We start from the raw sequence: 19794 nt of genomic DNA, 5'->3' as shown, positions 1-19794 counted from the left end.
CTCTCTCTCGCTCTCTCTCTCTCGCTCTCTCTCTCTCTCTCGCTCGTTCTCTCTCTTGCTCTCTCTCCCTCTCGCCCTCTCTCTCTTTCGCTCTCTCTCCCCCCTCTCTCTGTTTCTGCGCATTGACTCATTAACGGGCTATTCGAACCCGTTCAGCAAACGTGTCAGCTAGTCTACATCTTTCTAAAAGTGTCCGCAACAAATGCTTCTTCTGTCGTGGTTATGCTCATCATCAGAATTTGTCAGGATTTATTTTGCGCTTGGTCTATGCGTGCAGGCAATAGTGTAGGGAAGCACCTCACACGATCAGGTATCTTGTGGCGATCCGGCCATCAAGAACGCCAGACCTTCATACCCCGTACAGGCTACGAATTTATGCAGTCTGAACGCTACGATTTGGCGCGCGTCAGGCCCGGGCCTAGCGCGCGCTAGTTTAATACCATATCAAATTTTGCAGTCTGTACGGGGTATCAACGTCCATAAATGCGTGGCACATACCTCCGTGCAGCTGTACGTGTGTATAATTATCAAGAGTCTATAAAGAAGGTCCTTCTTTATATGCTCTTGTAATTATGTATGTGCGGTACGCCTCCGTGTGAGAGACACTCCTGCTCTACTCGTTTCCCATCGTATGTCAGGCATCGTTGTCTGGCGGCTCGATGTTAACTTCGGGTGCGGTTTGTCTGTCTACTATACGGTATATTGGTTTTACGATTGGTACCTATGACCTTCTCACACCGGTCGGTGCAGAATGACCGACGCTTGTGTAGCGCGTGGGCTTTGCTTTTAGGCCGCTATCATGCTGACCCACTTGGCCCCGAGCGAGGTCGCAAATGTATGCGTACGTAGTAAGTATAGAACAATGTCCGACGCTACAGTATCGTGCGTGAATTAAGCGTTAATAAGTAATTAATAATCATTAAGTAATCGCAAGCAGATTTTGCAGGGGAAAGTCGTACGCGTGTATATAGTATTCGTGGTATATATCGGAAGCCGACAAGCTGACTACACGTTGTAGCAGTTAGTAGTAGTTGCAGTAGCGGTAGCAGCTGGCACGGTAGCAGGCAATCGTGATAACCCGTACACCAGCGATCGTTTTAGCCTAATCGTGATTTCCCTACATTTCGTATTATGGTTGGTTTGGATCAATACAGATCCCAATCGCAGCTGCGATTCTATACTTTCACGTATTATTATTAATCTCGGCAACGCGCAATAAGTTGCTAATACGAACAGATTTGAGATGAGAGGGAGAGTATATTTGAAGAATATACCGTTCAGAATATTAACGATTCAGGCTGTCGCAAATATGCACACAGATAGGATGAGGTTTGTTTGTATTGTAACGTGTGCGTGCGTGCGCGCGTGCGTGTGTGCGTGCGTGTGCTTCAATGGCTCTCAACTAGCTGTGTGCGTAATTATTTGATATGGTTAGGGTTAGGGTTAGGGTTAGGCGTAGGCGACATACTCGCCGACACCTCGGGTACTATACTCGGGAACGAACTATTCAGCATTACTGCCTGTGATCGATTGCCCACGCGTCACGAAAACAAGTTATGTGTGAATGAATCGAACAGCGATTTCAAACAAGGTCAGAAACGACAAAGGCATTCCAGGGCGGACTACGTCGCTCTGTCGGCCTTGGTCCGCGCCGCGCCGTCATGGGTGTCACGTGATCACCGTTTACATGCAGCGTGACGCAGGTACTGACGTCAATCGACTGGCGTGTGGTGTCACTAACATTCGAATTTCCGCCACAGGCGCGAAGCTACGTGCGTGCCCTCAATGTATATTTGTTTTGTGTTCTGACATATCAATATATATATCCAGGTGTGAAATAGTGGTTGAAATATCGCACGTTCACAAAGTATTACATCGGATGAATTCAAACAGACGGTCATATTACATGACATACGTATAACATCGTTGGATTCTGTAGCCATCGAGTTAATAGTCGTAGCTCATTTTATTGTTCACGCGAAAGATGAGCTATACCCATCTATTATTGCACAAGTTGTAACGCGGACAAATTTATGCCGAATTAAACATGGCGGGGATCATTCTACATGTATATGAATATTCTATTCTATTTTATTCTATTCTATTCTATTCTATTCTATTCTATTCTATTCTATTCTATTCTATTCTATTCTATTCTATTCTATTCTATTCTATTCTATTCAATATTGACTTATGAAATGTACAAGCTACGTTACTGTGCATGGCTAAGTTCGCGAGACTCGTCAAGTCGCCGTCCACCATGTGATAGGCTAGATTTCGTAACCAGTAGCTGATGTCTCATTGTAGCTGAATAAACTGTAGCGCAAGCCCACGCATTTTACATGGAATAAATAAAGCTGTGTGTAGTAGAATGCAGTATGCCACAGAGGACTACCCAAATCTGTCCAACCTCTAAATGGAACACCCTTTCTCTACTTTCGTGTACTCGTATGCAAATGTGCTGCGTATCTGCCCCCTCCCCTCGGTCGTGCACGTTTGCCATGAATGCGTCTTGCACGCTGACACAAATGATACGGTATTGCTCCCGGCTATTGACCATGTGCGCGAAACTGCAGATTATAGAGTTGCATATCTATAGTATACCGAATATATTATTTAAATAGTAGATGTGTGTGTGTGCGCGCACGCGCGCGCGTGTGTGTGTGTGTGTGTGTGCGTGCGTGCGTGCGTCCCTGTGTGTGTGCGCGTGCGTGCGTGCGTATGTGCTTGCGTGTGCGGGCGGGTATGCATATATGTAAGTAAATTACACGCACGTTATATGAGCGTTATTTGCCATTAACGTAATCCGTTCATATCATGAAATCCGCGTTTTGAATTTCGCTTATATTTAGTGCTATATACCTGACCAAAAACGCCTATGCCGCATTCGACACAATTGCATGGATGGTGCAAACGTTATGAGTGTTGTTCGTGGTGCAGTGAAGGATGTATGTCAGTCACGGGGATTTATGTGGTTGTTGCTACTCGCAACTGTTTTTCTCTCAAGCGACGCCGTTGCTGGAGATTGCTGATGCGCTTTGTGTTCAATCCATGATACCCATGTATGTGAAGTGGGCCTAATCTCATAGCCCAGGGGACGCATGCTCAGTCAGACTGATTGAATAGCTGGCTTTTACACCCTAAGCTATTCTTGACTTGTCTACATATATGTACATATAAGTCGTTGGGCTTAGGCGAATCTAATAACGATCGATCTGTCAATACAAATACAATGTAACTAACAAAATAACGATTTAATAAATTAATAAATTGAGAGTATTCTAACAGTATACAATCGCAGCAATGCAGTAATCAGAGCCTGTGCAAATATTATGCGCAAGGAATCAGCAAAGCGGTTTCGCGGCCAAGCTCCCTACTGATGTACGTATTATAGCGGCGCCTTGCTCCCGTGGCGCCCCCTACCCCGCAACCCGCTGTGTAGGTGCATGTGATACAAATGCACAACTAATTTGCAGTAATTCATGATTCGGTGAACCGAAAGGAAATTAACTAGTTATTCTAAATTGTAATTATCAGGTTATCCGCCAGGTAATTCGATCTCTTATACGGGTTACGTCTATTATGGGGAGGGCTGTGCAATGGAGGACTGCAGCTGTTCCGATGGTAGCATCTTTCAGTTTGTGCTTCTTAGAGGAAGCTGGCGTAGTCGGCTAACCATCTCAGAGTAAAACTAATATTCACTTGGTCTTCATTTACTTTTCATTTTTTACCGCCAGAGTTACACAGTGCGAAAATATCCATACTGAGCCGGTTTGGTATCGGCTCTAGGTGGTATCAGTAGGTGGTATCAAAAGGCAATAATGCATCTTGATACCAATAGCACTTGGTGGTATATATGGGGTGTGAACTTTTATCAGTTTGTTTAAGCATCTATTGTATTTATCGTCGAACAAATACACATAATGTAAACATATAGGTAGTATATCCAAATAATACTGCTGTTCACACAATTTCCGCAAACGCGTTGGTTTTTAGTGAACTAATGACGCGATCGTTCACACGCTTATATATATGCACAGCTTGCATGCTGTTAGGTCTAAATCCATGATTATGTTGAAATCAGCATTGCTGAGCAGGTTTGTGGCTGCCAGTTAATTCTGCACCACATGTAAAACAGACCTGACTTTTTCCTGTACATCACTATGTTTATTATGGCATAGCTGTGCGGCATCGGCGAATAGGTAGATATTTTCAGTATTTAGAAACGAGTGTATACACTACCTAACCGCATATAGCCGTGTGTGGATGAAAATGTTTATGACCTGCATGGTGGCAAACATCTGTTTGTGTATATATATGTTTACATGTTATTTATTTATGCACATGTGATGCCGCCGTATTAGAGGCAAATAAAACCAGTGCAAAAACATGTGTGAATACGATTATTTCAATGACGTAGTTTGTGTTGTTCTTTTGTTAACAATAACAAAAGGTGACATTGTGTTGCTTTTCCCTAGGCGTCGAAAAGCCGCGCGAGTTTTATAACGCGTAGGCATCTCGGAAATGAAGTGACGAAATTGATGCATTATCAATATTACCAATATTACTGTGGAAAATCTTCGCTGCTTTATGTCTTAGTGGGAAGCGAATCGGCTTTTTCGATCGTGCGGAGCGTTGGGTGCGTGCGTGCGTGCGTGCGTGTGTGTGTGTATGTGTGTGTGCGCGTCCGCCTGCCTGCATGCCTCCTGCCTGCGCGCGTCCGCCTGCCTGCATGCTTGCCTGCGCGTGTCCGCTTGCCTGCCTGCATGCCTGCATGCCTGCTCGGCACCGCTGTCACCGCATGTGAGGACGCTTATAGACGCGTCGCTGCGTACGTGACGGCAGGCGCAAAGACGCTGTTTGTGGAACAGACGTCATCCTCGCACAACTGCAGCTGTCAGCATCTTACTGCACGCACGAGGAAATGGAAGCTAGGGACACAATTTAAAAAAATCTTTGTTTGCCCTCACCCGACCCAGGCTGAAAAGTTTGTGTAGGTAGGTCGGCTTTTTTGAGGGCGGGGGTCTTTTTACAAATTCATCATGATGTCTACATGCTCGGGTGTGCTTGTGTGGAGATACCTTTTATGTTGAATGTTTGTTTTGCTTAGTAAATATAATGTATTGCCTACAGATTTATATAATGTACAGTGATACAATTTGTTTAAAAAAAAGATCAATAATATTTTTTGAGTCGGCCCCTTTTTGGCGGGTCGTTCGGGTGAGGTGAAAAATAACAATATTTTTATTCTGGCCTAGCGAGATTGCCTATCCATCCTCTGCCGACTGATACACGCTCTCCGTTCGCTCTGAATAACGTCAGACGTGTGCCGTAACCACGGTAACCACCGCGCGGCGGGGCAAAGATGCGTTTGACGTTGGGGTGGTGGGGCGGTGGGGTGAGAGCGGAGGGAAGGGTCGGTGGAATTTTGTTAAGTGTCGGCGCGCGCTGGGCGGCCTTCATCCGTGATTAACTGTCGACATTGACCATGCATGCATGTATGTAGCAGGTTAGGCATTGATTCACACCACGCGTTAAATCAACATCAGTCACCGGCCCCCGTGCCTTTATTGTACTGGGAAAAAGAAAGGTGTTCTCTGCTCCGGCATCGTAGCAGCGTCGAGTTAGCAAATGGTAGCAGATTGTAGCAAGGAGTAAAGATGATCCAATCGCAGAATTTGTTGTTGAAGACTGACTTTATTAGAAAACACGATACAATATATATATACACTACGGCGACCTAGGCACCCAAGCCTTCGACTTCGTCCGCTACATCTTGATAGGAAAGTCCGTACTCACGTACGTCTCCTGGTTAGGTAACTCACCCACCCACTCGCTTTATAACGCGCACATGAGATGCATGAAGATGAACATGAGATAAATGGCATTACAACGATCGCGGGAGACCAGCGCATAATACCGGATCATCTTAGGTGGCGCCACTTAGGGGAGTAACTAGAAACGCAATCTTTCGTTATCAGTGCGCACTAGTATAGCTGCGGCTCCGACAGTTCAGTGCCGAGGGTGCTTGCCACTGAAAAGGGCTTCACACACCCAGAAAGAAGAACTGCTTGGCATGACGCGCTATCACACCATAAACAGTCTATATATACGGTTAACATTTTTTGAAAGCCCTGCACAGACAGGTTACGAGCGCCGCTACCGATCGTATAAACTAAACATTCGACAGATGTTCTCTACCAGTGTGGTTGGAGGGATCGAGCCTATCTCTGCACTGAAGCCATGGTAGCGTTAGAGATTCGAGCAGAAGTTAATACTCGACGCCGGGATAGAATCCTTTTAGTAAAGCTGTCACACCCAGTGCGGGTTATAGCTGTATGTTTACGCGAATATTCCTAACTGCTCAGCTTCGTTCTAGTTCAGAATCTGTGGGGGTCGCGCAGTCAGTCACGCACTGCATGCGGATGCGTCTGCTGGATGTAACGCATGTCGACACGCACTCAAATCTTACAGCTTCCTGCGCGCGAATAAACATTTCGTGTGGCATTTAGAAAGCCGTCCCATCGTCTGCGATGATATAGGAGTATATACGTCACCTCACCTTCCATGCAATAGCAACGCTCTAGCTGTTATCTCACCTTCCCTGCACATAGAAAGGTCGTTGACGTTATCTTCCATATGAAAAGAAAGCTCATTGACCCATCTTGTCTTCTGTGTCTCTCGTTTGTGCCTCAGTCTTCCGCGTGTCGTTCTAACGTGGATATGAGTACAGTTCTCGGAAAAAGTCAATGTTATCACATTTGTCATCATAAAAGGATATCCACTGTAATCCTAAAGTTAATAGGTTTTAGATATATTTCTCTTGTGGGCATTGAATTTTCCTAATCTAAGTTTAAAATGTAGGCAAACTGTGCTTGTGCGTGTAAACTAGATATATTTCACTATTTCGGCCTGCTTTTAAATAATACGCGTAGAATATCAAAGGGATAGTAGACTCTAGGATTTTACTGCATTCAACTGTACTTACTGTATAACAAATCGTCTATACCCACACGTATTTGTTACCAGATACCTAATTTAATTGTTATAATTAATTACACATCAACGCTACAAAATTTGAACGGCGCCATGACACCCGCGACCGTGCTGCCACTCGTGAAAAAGTTGCGTATTTGACAATTTATTTTGCACGTTACAGACCGAGGGCTAATCACAAAAGCGCAATTATATTTATACCTAAATGCTATTTAACCGAACGATATTCATTTTAGGGCAAATTTATCCATATTATAACTGAATCTATATGTCGTTTATAAGATATTACAATCCTTTTGCTTTTAAATTAATAAATAAGAAACACCCTCCGTCTGTAGCCCTTGGCTGAAAAGTGGTTTTGCGCAACTTATCAGATCGTGCGCTTTGAGTGGCGCCACCGTCGTTGTAATCAAACTGTAGTCATTAGTTTTAAAACATTTTTTAATAATATTTCTAATGGTGATTGAACCATGAAACTTTTTATGTAGCGTAATTTTAACCTAAATTAACTGAAAATAACCCTAGAACCTAGAGTAAACGATTCCTTTAAATATTAGCATATATAATCACATTCAGAAATGTTTTAATCAGTCTATCCCTCGCAAAGTTTAATAGCATTACGATATGTTATGCATGCCCGAAGATTACAGACAATAGTAGTGATTGGCTATATATATTGGAATAACCAAGATCTGAAATATGATTCCCATTATAGATTCCCATTATCATCAAGTAAATTCGTCATGAATTAAATTTACTTTATTCGTTTGAAATTTTTTCACTCCGTTTAACACACGACAAATGGTGTTTAAACTGTCAGTACTTTTAATGTCAGGATATTCAGATCTATTTTCCTGATACAAGAAACGAATTTTCTGCTCGCAAGTGTCTGGCAAGCTGCTATTATTGAATTCAGCACTATAAAACTAAAACATGTGGTCGATGGCACAAGGTGTCATCCTCGCCGATATTGTAAAGTAACACTATATATATATATATATAGACACTACATTATAATGAAGCTGTCAACTGCGGACATTCCCGGTGTAGTTGATAGCGTAATTAATAAACGCGGGTGCATGTACTGCAAGTAGATAGTAGAGTTCGTGAAGCAGTGTGACGCAGTGTGGAGCTGTCGTGCCTATCATATGCCATCAATATAGTTAGAGATGCGTTCACCGCGTAATGGCACCGCTCGCCGAACGAGAGACTAGGAGGAAATCGTGAATGTCGCAGTGCGTGTGGCGCACACCAGGTGTTTGGCACTTCTGGGCGAAGCTGCGCAAGTTACGCGGCTTGGCGCAGATGACATAGCAACACCCAAGCACACGCGCGCACACGCACGCACGCACGCACGCACACGCACACGCACACGCACACATACATATACATATACACTGGTCTTTCTTACAAGTATTGTGTTCAAAATACAGATGCCCCGATCACCCAATATTAACCCACCGACCAACCTCCCGGCCGATCGGCCAACATATCGATCTGTCGACCGACCAACCTACTGACTAACACTCGAATGAAAAAGTACAAATAACGTGATGTACAGTATTCGCGGTGATTGGAATAGTCAGTAATCGCCATAGCAACAAGCAGCATCCGACAGCTAGCAAGCCTAGGTAAGCCGAGCTCGCATGGGTATAGCGAGCGCACCGGAGAAAGAACGAACTATCCGATCGCATGCACTCGTTGACTACGGAAAACAATGTTCGGCTTTTAAGGTTGAACTCTCTTTTTGGTAGCCGGTCTGCGGACCCGAGTTGCACTGCAGCGAGCCAAGTTGTGTCGCGGAGAAAGCAGGCTAGACACGCATGCGGAAAACAAGTGGGATTTGGCGAGTTTCCGGGTATCGGAAGCCCGGTGTTTGTCCACGTAATCCGCTATTTCAGTGCAGCGGAGTGAACAGAAGACGTCTGTGTGGGGGAAAGGAGGTCGTATCCGTGACGCGACTAAGCTCTCGGTTTCCGTTTCCGGTCGTTCGCGTTTGTTTACTCGTAGAGTTGTTCTCAATGCGCGTTTTGTCAACAGCAGCAGCTGAGCTAAGATCTTGGGAGGTGAATCAGAACTGAGATGTCATGATTATGGTAGACATCCTGAGTTGCGTGTGCGACAGCCGTCTTTCCTGACTCGTCATCGCCACTGAGCCCGCGTGTGCGCGTTGCCACGTAAACATTGAGAATGGAAGCCAACACTGTTCCGCGCAGTCGTGTTAAATTGCGAGATCCATCAGGGATGCAATCACGTATTTTATTGCATGTCCTTCTGCCTATACACAGCGTCTTACCGATACAGTTAAGATGCTGTGGAGGGGAAGGATGATTGTAGAAGTGTATGACGGCAGTAAGATATGAAATGATAAAATAAAATATAGAATTCAATACCACTGTAATCATAAATACTAAATCACACAAAGCGAAAACTACACGGCAGTTAAAAACTTAGAAGGCTTTATTTCCACGGGTTTGCTAGTTAGGAAATATGAAGATAGATGCAGGCAAGATACCGCGTGCGCAGGAGTAACCTTGCCTAACGAGCGCCACTGACGCCAATCTTCGCTGGTTTACGTCGGCTCGCGTAATGAATGTAGTACCGGAATGTCTCTGTGCGGCAGGAGGCTGGTGATTACTCTTGATCAGTGATGTCGCATCTTCGGCAAACCTGCACAGGTATATATTTTACCTGCAGCGCGCTCTTGCTATTGAAAGCAGTTCACACCTGATCACCACATCCTCCCAAAATTTCGGAGGTTACTCATACATTGACCACATCCTGCCAAGATGTAGGAAGCTAACCGCATCTTCCCGCCCATGATTGAGGAACCCATTTTACTATAGCCTGCTACAAAGCAGGAAGCCATGTTCTGTCTGATCACAGCCTCCCGCCGTGTACCAGCAATTAGTGACCAGCGAATCGCTTAGTGTAAAAACTCGTTTGCATCTGGTTTCATAATTGCCTTGCTCCGGAACTTATTCAACACTCCATCGATCCATGACAATAGCTTATTGTTCTGTATCATCGTGGAATGTAATGATTTAAGCTAGGTGCTGATATTGCAGCGACTGCGTCATAAGAAATAATGTTCACACCCTCACATCGCGCGCGAAGCCCTAAAGACTCCCTCACAGCATGGCATACGGTAACTACATCCACCCGCTGTCTGGTAAAGAATGAATGCAGCTGTCGGAGTGGAGGGGTAATGCCGTACGTACAGTTTGCTACTGCATATAGAGTTACACGACTACACGGGCTTCGAGCAATGAAATCATGGAGATAGGCACTCACGACTCGCGCAACTCTTTAATTATCGATGATGCTTTGTTTTAAGATTGATGGGGCACAGCGCGGGCGATTCCTCCCGTGATGAATTGTTATAGAGACCGGAGACATCGTTGGCGTGCTTTGCTAGAGAAGTCGCAATGCGTTGCTAGTTGTAAATGGTTGGTAGGTTGAGATGCTGCTGCTGTTGAAGTGAGTTTGATGTGTCAGTGCAGGAATGCGTTTGTTATCGCCGTAACTCAAAGTATTTAAACACGAGAAAATTGCATTCTTGGCGGCATCAGGCGCCGTGGTAAGGGGCTGTCTGTGTTGTCTGTAAAATATTGTCTGGAATTGTGTGCATCGTAGGCGAATTCGAAGCGGATAGGTACGGTGTTGGTTCTGGCGATTAGGCCACTGCGCCGTTAAGAGTATACACCATGGATTCACACGTACGTCATGTTAATCTGTACGCACCGCCATCTATTGAATTGTTATCAATTTTTAACTTTTTGACTTTTTAAATTTTTTTTTCGTCTAGGAACACTCCCTAGTGGTATAGGAAATGGCCCTCTGAAAATTGCATCCAGATCACTTGGGCGGTTTGGCCGGGCATAGGGGACATACATACATACATTCATACGAACTGAAATATAGATTAGATTGGTCGATGCATGAGCAATATGCGTTTGTTAGTGCCGCCGACTCGCTCTGCCGCCTGCAGAACTGCTGGTTCGATCTTCATCGCCGCGGTTGCTTAGCAGCTGGAGCGCGGTGTATGTCTGTCTCTTGTGAAGCCCTCCACGGCTTCATCAGCTCTGTTTTATTAGCAATTATGAGTGTAATCGGGCGAGTATCATAGTCGCGCACGCGTTTGCCTGAGCGATTGCATTCTAGATAGGCTCTGCCTTTAGCTTGTTATCGCGAAAACGAATGAGCAGAATTGTGGATGCTAGTTAATGATGCTAGACGATGAGACAGGCAGACGTGCGGTGGGTCGGAAATGTGCAGGCGTGGGTCTGCACACGCTCCTCGTCTCTACGTCGATCATTAAGCTTTTCTCTTCCTCTATAATTGCTCGCCGCTTCGTATCACAAATAAGCTAGACCGTGACTTGCATCTCGATTCATATACGACTTGCACATTTTGTCCTTCGATTTAGAAAATAATCGCCACTTTGCGCGCACTTTGAGTAGTAGCATGCGATAAAGAGTTAATCATACACTACATCATACAATCATATACATGATAAACACATATTATATACAATCATACTTGTATACTACATCATACAATCATATACATCATCAACCCATATTACAATCATACATGTATACTACATCATACAATCATATACATCATCAAGCTATATACAATCATACATGTATACTACATTATATAACCATATACATCATCAAACTATATACAAACATACATGTATACTACATCATACAATCATATACATCATCAAACTATATACAAACATACATGTATACTACATCATACAATCATATACATCATCAACCTATATACAATCATACATGTATACTACATCATACAATCATATACATCATCAAACTATATACAAACATACATGTATACTACATCATACAATCATATACATCATCAACCTATATACAATCATACATGTATACTACATCATACAAGCATATACATCATCAACTCATATATACAATTATACATGTATTATTAGTTCTTGATGTGATGTGATGTGATGTCGGGATAGAGTTTCGTTATCACTCCAGCGCCCTTGTTCACGTCCACCCTGATCCCCACCATCAGCGTGGTTTCAGTAGATGATACGGGTCATTCATCATCTCATATAAAATCTCCGAACGAAGCGGAAACGTATATCGGAAATCGTTTCATAGGAATTTGCGGGTATTATGCGACGCAACGGCCATTCCAATAAATTGTCGCTGCAATCTTTCTCGCTGATCTGTCTTTCGCCACGTCAGTCGTGGAAAAGTGTTGGTACTCTCGACAAGTGCCGGTATTGCATGTTAAAAGCATCCATTCTGAGGTAGCAAGCGATGAGTTCATCTTCATTAAGAGTGCACGTCGTCACGAACCGCGCGTGTCCGTGGCGCAGTCCGAACTTTATGAACGTCTAGTTGAATATTTACAAGTGTGCTGGAATGTCGAAATCCTCAGGGCAAGTTGGAAGCGGTGGCAGTTTTCTCTTTTATTCGCAAATACTCTTCGATTGATGTAATTTCGTTATTTCAGTCTACGAGTCCAAGTCTTTGCAGCCGGGAATGTTTTGAACTTTTAGAATGAGCAGTAGCTCTAAACGATGGCCGCGCCGTTGCTTAATTGCTCTTCACGAAATTAATTAACGTTTATGTTTGCAAACGTAATTAATGTAAATAGTTTGTTAGCTTGTAAATATAGTTTGCCTGGATCTGTACGTGCACGTACGTGCGTGCGTGTACGTCGCGCGTGTTCGCAGCTTGCATGGTGGCGCTCCCCTATACAGCCTACTCCACAGACTGTATGGCTTCTCGCTTCTCAGCAGTTCAGTTTACGTTTCGGTCTAAATTTACATCGAGTGGAAGACGGAAACAAAGCTGCTCGCAGTGTTTCTACGTCGTCCATGAAATAATGATAGCTGATGAAAAAAAACGTCCAGGCTATCTCCCCGCATCTATTGAAATATTTTTTTCAATTTTCCACCGAAAGCTGCAGTTCCTAATTGCTTTACCCTCTCTTTCTCTCTCTCTCTCCCTGCCTCCCTCCCTCTCCAACCCTTCCTCTCTCTCTCTCTCTCTCTCTCTCCCTGCCTCCCTCCCCCTCTATCCCTTTCTCCATCCATCCATCCCTCCGTCTCTCTCTCTCTCTCGATCTCTCTCTCTCTCTCTCTCTCTCTCTCTCTCTCCCTCTATCCCTCTCTCCATCCATCCATCCCTCCCTCTCTCTCTCTCTCTCTCTCTTTCTTTCTGGAGAATCGTCAGTGCTCTGCTGGTTCGTGTAAAAAGGTAAATAAACACGAAATGTATTTACTACCAAAGTTTTAATGTTTCTCTACTCTATTTCGCCTATAATCACCTGTAAATGCGATATAATCTAATATATTTATGTGTCAGTGTGCAGCAGCTAGCGTGCGGTGTACTTGTGTGTTGCAGATGAGCATTTGACCGGCATTTACAGGCGATTATAGGCGAAATAGAGTAGAGAAACATTAAGACTTTGGTAGTAAATACATTTCTGTTTATTTACCTTTATTTTATATTATTGAGACGTTCCAAGTGCCTGTGCGCTAGAGGGGGGTTCTGTGCGTTGCACGTAGAGCACTGCAGTCAGTATCCGCTATCGGGGACGCCTTCATCGATTGATTAGTTGACGTGTATGCGGCTCGCTGCGGCGCTTGTTGCGCTAATAGCCTCATTTCGCTCCGACATTTGCCGAACAATCTAGGTTTTTATCGAGTAAACTCCGAGTGACCGCGACCGTGCCCGTAGTCCAATCGGATTGCTTTCTGATGTCACGTGACTTGCTATAGGTGTAAACAGCGTCTGTTGTGCTGAACTGAACTGTAGCATAACGTTATCATATGGGTGCTTGACGTTTGGTGTCTCTTGCCGCAGACTGTATGAAAAAAAGCGTTAATAATGGCGAGTCATAGAGTGTAATATCGTTAGAGTAATAGTATGGATAAAGGATTCGTTCTATGAAATAATATACTTTACCGATTATTTTTATTTTTATTTTAAATGTACTCCCCGGCCTTATTAATATCGCACTGTTATTGCAACAGATATTTCCTATTTGATAACACTACGATTTGTAGATCTCACTATAACTGCTTTTTTAATCCCAGTGTACCAATTGTTTTGGTTAAAGATGTTGTTGCGGATTTAGAATCTCTAGTGAAACTTTTAATGAAGACACGAATATTGATGCATTCATTGTGATCATGCATTCTTGTTGTCATCCCTGATATGTGATGGCTACCATTGGAAAGAGATAATTAAATTAAAAGGCGGCCGAGAGAGAGAGAGCGAGAGAGAGAGCGAAAGAGAGAGAGAGCGAGCGAGCGAGAGAGAGAGAGAGAGAGAGAGAGAGAGAGAGAGAGAGAGAGAGAGAGAGAGAGAGAGAGAGAGAGAGAGAGAGAGAGAGAGCAGAGAGAGAGAGAGACGAGAGAGATGAGAAGCAGCGAGAGAGAGAGAGAAAGAGAGAACGAGAGAGAGAGAGAGAGAAGAGCGAGAGAGAGAGAGACGAGAGAGCGAAGCGAGACGATTTAGAGAGAGCGAGAGGAGAGAGAAAGAGAGAGAGAGAGAGAGAGAGAGAGAGAGAGAGAGAGAAGCGAGATAGAGAGAGAGAGAGAGCAGAGAGAGAGAGAGAGAGAGAGAGAGAGAGCGAGGAGAGAGAGGAGAGAGAGATGAGACAGAGAGAGAGAGAGAGAGAGAGAGAGAGAGAGATTCCTAGCTGTATTCATATCCGGCGTAGGGGAAGCATGAGCGTAGTATTCATCGGCGCGCAGGCGTGCGTGCGTGCGTGCGGTGCGTGCGTGCGCTCGTGTGTGTGTGTGGTGTGTGTGCGTGCGTGCGTGTGCGTGCGTGCGTGCGTGTGTGCGTGCGTGTGCGCGTGTGTGTGTACGGTGTGGGTATGAGCGCACGTGTGTATGCAATTGCGTGCGTGTGTACCTGCGTGCTTGCCTTTTCCCTGTGGTTATTCATGTGTGCGTGTTTGCGTGAGTTTGCACCTCGTTGTATACATCAGCATCTGTCCTCCGTCGCCTGCCTGCACCGCGCAGCACTTAGTCCATGGGCCATTGATTGCTGCAGCTCTCTCATGAAGGCACGAGTTCGTGACCACACGCGTGAAGCTTCCGTGACGATCAGCCTCCCGTTAACACTCCCGGAGGCGTTAGACTGCTAATCCGCCATCCCGCTGTTAAGCCCCCTCGAATTGCATGGGGATAGCGAGTGCGTGTGCCGTATTTAGCAGTGATAGGTCTACCGACAGTCTGCGCATGACGTAATGGCGTTATCTTAATGCATTTTATTCGGTTAGTTTGCTTCGAGTGGCATTAACGATGGCTTCCTCTGAATCCGAAAACCGCGGCAACACCATTTGTTTGACCGGGGATTGCATGTAATTCAAGTGTAAATACTTTCAAGAAGCTCGCTCTTGACACAGGGTGCGAGCGAATTGGATTTTTCCTACACGTCATTCGCCGGCGAGAAACAAGTTGGGAGCGTATATACGGAGTTAATCTCCGTGATTACAAGCATGAGGTTTTGCCGTAGTCTCGTACGTTGGAGACTAAATTTCCCGTCGGCGTAACAGGACGGTGCACTTAACGTCATCTAATTACTACTCAATTAACCGCGGTTTTGCGTTGTGGAGAATTTATAGGTGAGATGTCTGACCATCGCGTTCGTCTCGTTTAAAAGCTCGTTCGCGAATCATAGTTTAATATTACTAGTGGCGTCGTTGATTGGTGTGACGTATCTGTGAGGCTGTAAGTTGAAATTGTAAGCTGCTGATCATTCAGCTGTTCGGATGAATGTATGAGGCTTCAATAATAACGTGTTGTCGCCTCATATTGCATCACGGCTTACAATCAAAGATTACGCGTTACAGGTCTGTGTTTCTTTCTTTTTTGGGTTTGAGCTGTTAGCATGGTTGGACGTGTGGAATAAAGAGAAAATCGTTTTACAGAAATTCAACAGTTTTCTTGTGTCCGTATCTGGAACCATGTCGAATTGTGTGTTACCGCGTTGTTCTAATATGGCATGTCAAATTGTGTGTTACTACGTTGTTCTAATATGGTATGTAGAATTGTGTGTTACCATGTTGTTCTAATATGGTATGTCAAATTGTGTGTGACTACGTTGTTCTAATGTGATGTGTCGAATTTGCTCGTTCCAGGCGATTGCAATCCACAAGCCCAAGTTTTTGGCCATGCACTGTCAGGAGGTCGGAGGAAAAAACTTCGAGGAATGTATGCAATTCGTCAACGATTTTGTGAAGTGAGTACATTTTTCATTTGTAATCGAGCATTTCTAAACAAGGTTTTTCGGACAAACCACAAACAATGATATAGTTGTAAATAGTTTGATACATCCAATTCCGCTAGCTCGTTCGCTGAGACATTCGTTCCATTGAAGCTCTCTCGCGACATCTGCAGCACATTTTCTCTCAATAAATTACCGCAGTAGCCGCGCAAATAAATAACTCATTGCACTTTACCTGGAACGCTGGCTTCGAGGAAAATTATAAACATTTATATCATGTTTATTTTTGCTTAAACGAAATGTTGGCCCAACCTCAGCAGTTTGGGATGAACGAGATAAAAGTAGACACTGGGTTCATGCCACGGTGCTCGTTAAGACAGTATTGCAACAAGGAAACATCGCTGCTGTGAACGGAAGTAAACCATTTAATGAAAAGTTGTTGAAAACATTTGTCCTGTTTGTATAATTTTATGATCAGAATACGTTGAATTTATATAATCCGATTTTCTTGCCTGTAAAACCTGCATAGGCAATATACAACCGTAAAGTCAATGCTGATATGAATTTCGCGTGAAGCCTTCTTCAACTACACGGAGAATTCGCACGTAAAATACACGTACACGTACATAACATGTACACGGGGAATTCACAGGTAAAATACACGTACACGTACACTTGATTACATCAAGAGTCCATAATAGTCTTCTATTATGGACTCTTGATTACATGTACACGGAGAATTCGCATGGATCAAGCGTGGTGAGACGCGCCAGGCAGCTGTGAGACCCATGCGTCTATACGCGCGGTACGTTGCTTTGGTAGTGTGGGTAACATCCCAGTTGGCCTACTCCCATTTCGCCTACTCCCATTTCGCCTACACCCAATTCGCCTACTCCCATTTCGTCTACTCTCAGAATCGGCAATATTCCCATTTCGCTTACTTCAGTTGTTTCATTTTTATGCTACTGTATTTTCTATTTTTGTCAAGTTGTGTTATCATTATTTGTACCTATGTTTTCTTCTGGTTCCTGTAGTCTATGTATGCCAATCAAAACCACATTTTATTATTTATAAATGATCATTTAGTGAACAAACCGATCGTAGATGAAATGGGAATGGGGTAGATTTTGAGCGTAGACGAATTGGGAGTAGGCGAAATGGGTGTAGGCCAACTGGGAATAAACCGTTGCTTTACCTCGTTTACCTGCTAACGATAACGCTGTCCATGTCGGATTGCAGGTTACTGCTAGCTAGCCCAGAACTGCAGCGCTACGACAGACTGCGGGTGTACCTCGATGAGGACTTTAGACATTCAGAGAAATTCACGGTAAGCATCTCGCCACCCTCTGAAAGCTGCTTGTGGGGGCGGGGGCGTTAGCGAGGGAGGGGTGGTGTACTGGTTGGTGGGCGCGTGGACGTTGGTGTAAGATCATGGTGCGTTTATTTGGTGTGTAGGTGTGCACGGGTGGATGTGCGAGTAGGTTGAAAATCGCCAACATTGTAATTCAACTAGAATATGACAGTCTGAGTGAGTATAGCCAAAATATTTAGGTCGTTTTATGTCTTGTGTATACTTATTTCACTATAACTTTTTCACTATTTCTCTTCCACTGGACATGCCGTCATGCACTTGCAGCCACACTAATAACGTTTTGTATTATAAATGATGAAGACCTACGGAGCATGTGACTTGGGGAAATCGGCTGTGTTCGCGTTTCGTGATCATGTAACAATATGAAACTACGCTATTCGTGTGTGTGCTCGGCAGATTGAACTCGCGTGACTTCGGCCCGGTTCACCATTTATTACTTTCACAAGTCCTCGAAACGTTTACCGAGTGCCATTTCGTCGTCGTAGAAAAACTGTAAACGAAAACTGCAAATCTTGCGATTGCTGCTATATTGCTTTTCTGTTGACTTTTAAGCTCATTTTACGTTACCATATATAGCGCCCACTATCGTGTGTCAATAATACCAGCAGAAATATAAGCGGCCTTACATTATTGTGCTCATATTCAGCATTCATACTATACGAATTCATTCCAAAATACCATCAGTGCATAGGAAATTAGGAATGGTAGAGAAGTAGGGGTGTGTCATAACAATAGGGGTGTGTCATAACAATTTTTAATCCTAATATTAGTCTTCATTGTAAAATCTTGTCCAAGACCATTTTCAGAAAAATCATACTACTGATACTTCCTAGCGAATAAATTTTTAGCGTAAATTCTGCAGTATTTTCTATCCTTCCGTCGACTCTTGTAAATATTAAACGATGCAGTTTAAACGAAATTACACAATCAGATTGAACTTGAATTAATTATATCAGATTATCATATTCGATATTTCCAATGATTACTCCAAGGTACTGTTAGGTGTGTTGTTACACAGCCGTGTACTGTATATTAGGCGCGTTTTCACATTACTGTGAACTATGCATCGGGTGGATTGTCACGCTGCCATCTACGAGAAATTTCGTGTTGCCACACTGCCATGCACTATAGATATCAGTTTCGCTTTCATTCCGATGTGGACCTATGCATTGGTTCTTCTGTCACTCTAATGTGGACGTAGATATGAGTTCTTTTGTCACAGTTGTGTGCTGCACATCAGATGTTTTCACATTAGTGTGTACTAAACATAAGGTGGACCACAGGCACTTGGAGCGTTTCAATAAAATATAATGCTAAATAAATACGAAATCTATTTACTACCAAAGTCTGTATGTTAATGTTTCTCTACTTTCTTTCACCTATTATTGCCGACAATTTCCTGTAAATGCCGTGCAAATGCTCATCTGCAACACACGCTGGCCGCCGCACGCTAGCTGCTGCACACTGACACTGACACTGACTGGCGTTAATGCGCTCTTGATTATATTTTATTGAAACGCTCCAAGTGCCTGTGAGGTGTACCACCTTTCGTTTGAAAACAGGTGTGTCATCGACTGCACGTACATTAATTAGCTCTGCTAACGCGTATCTCATGGCAACTATCAACAACAGTGTTCGCTGGCCACCGTTCGTCCTGTCTTCACGCCATCTCTGCGCAGCGTCGCTCTGCTTGTGTGGTCGTATCTCTTCTCGTTGCATTCTCTACTCGATGCAAGACTCCCGGATGGATCCGTCGGCGATCGATGAACGGCCTTATGGTGCTAGTCGAGCGATCTAATGATAAATCAGCCGTACATTGCGGTGCCATTCATCCGTGCGGCTTGGGGCCGGCGCACGCGATAGCCTGAAGTCGCAAGGCACACACGGAACCTTTCATTTGATCACGCCTCTGCTTCTCGCGAATTGTCGTGTTCAGAGGGTCCTAACAACGATTGCAGGGGTAAATTACTTTCACTGAAAATTGCGTAAACTGTAACATATGTTCAGCGTCACACGTTGTCGTATACTGGAATTTTCCCGGCGGGCTGTGAGCCACGGCGTTATACGTGTAATGAGAGAGGGAGAGCGAGAGCGAGAGAGGAACAGCGAGGGAAGGAGAGAGGTAGTGAGAAAGAAAGAGAGAGAGAGAGAGAGAGAGAGCGCGCGCGCGAGCTA

The 19794-nt window shown here is 44.2% G+C and overlaps 1 protein-coding gene across 4 annotated transcripts in view; it reads left to right on the top strand.

The window, feature by feature from the left end:
• LOC106806327 (type I inositol 1,4,5-trisphosphate 5-phosphatase-like) overlaps window positions 1-19794 on the top strand; it is a 64307-nt gene that overhangs the window by 8391 nt on the left and 36122 nt on the right. For all 4 annotated transcript variants that reach the window (XM_014808231.1, XM_014808230.1, XM_014808234.1 and 1 more), the window contains exons 2-4: window positions 14705-14714; window positions 16162-16262; window positions 17487-17574. In XM_014808231.1, the coding sequence (XP_014663717.1) occupies window positions 14705-14714; window positions 16162-16262; window positions 17487-17574 (199 nt within the window). The remainder of the gene's footprint in view (window positions 1-14704; window positions 14715-16161; window positions 16263-17486; window positions 17575-19794) is intronic.

Source organism: Priapulus caudatus, unplaced genomic scaffold (assembly GCF_000485595.1).
Source record: "Priapulus caudatus unplaced genomic scaffold, Priapulus_caudatus-5.0.1 Scaffold154, whole genome shotgun sequence".
Classification (NCBI taxonomy): Eukaryota; Metazoa; Priapulida; class Priapulimorpha; order Priapulimorphida; family Priapulidae; genus Priapulus; species Priapulus caudatus.
Note: the sequence above shows the minus strand (reverse complement) of the source record. Positions and strands in the feature narration are given on the sequence as shown.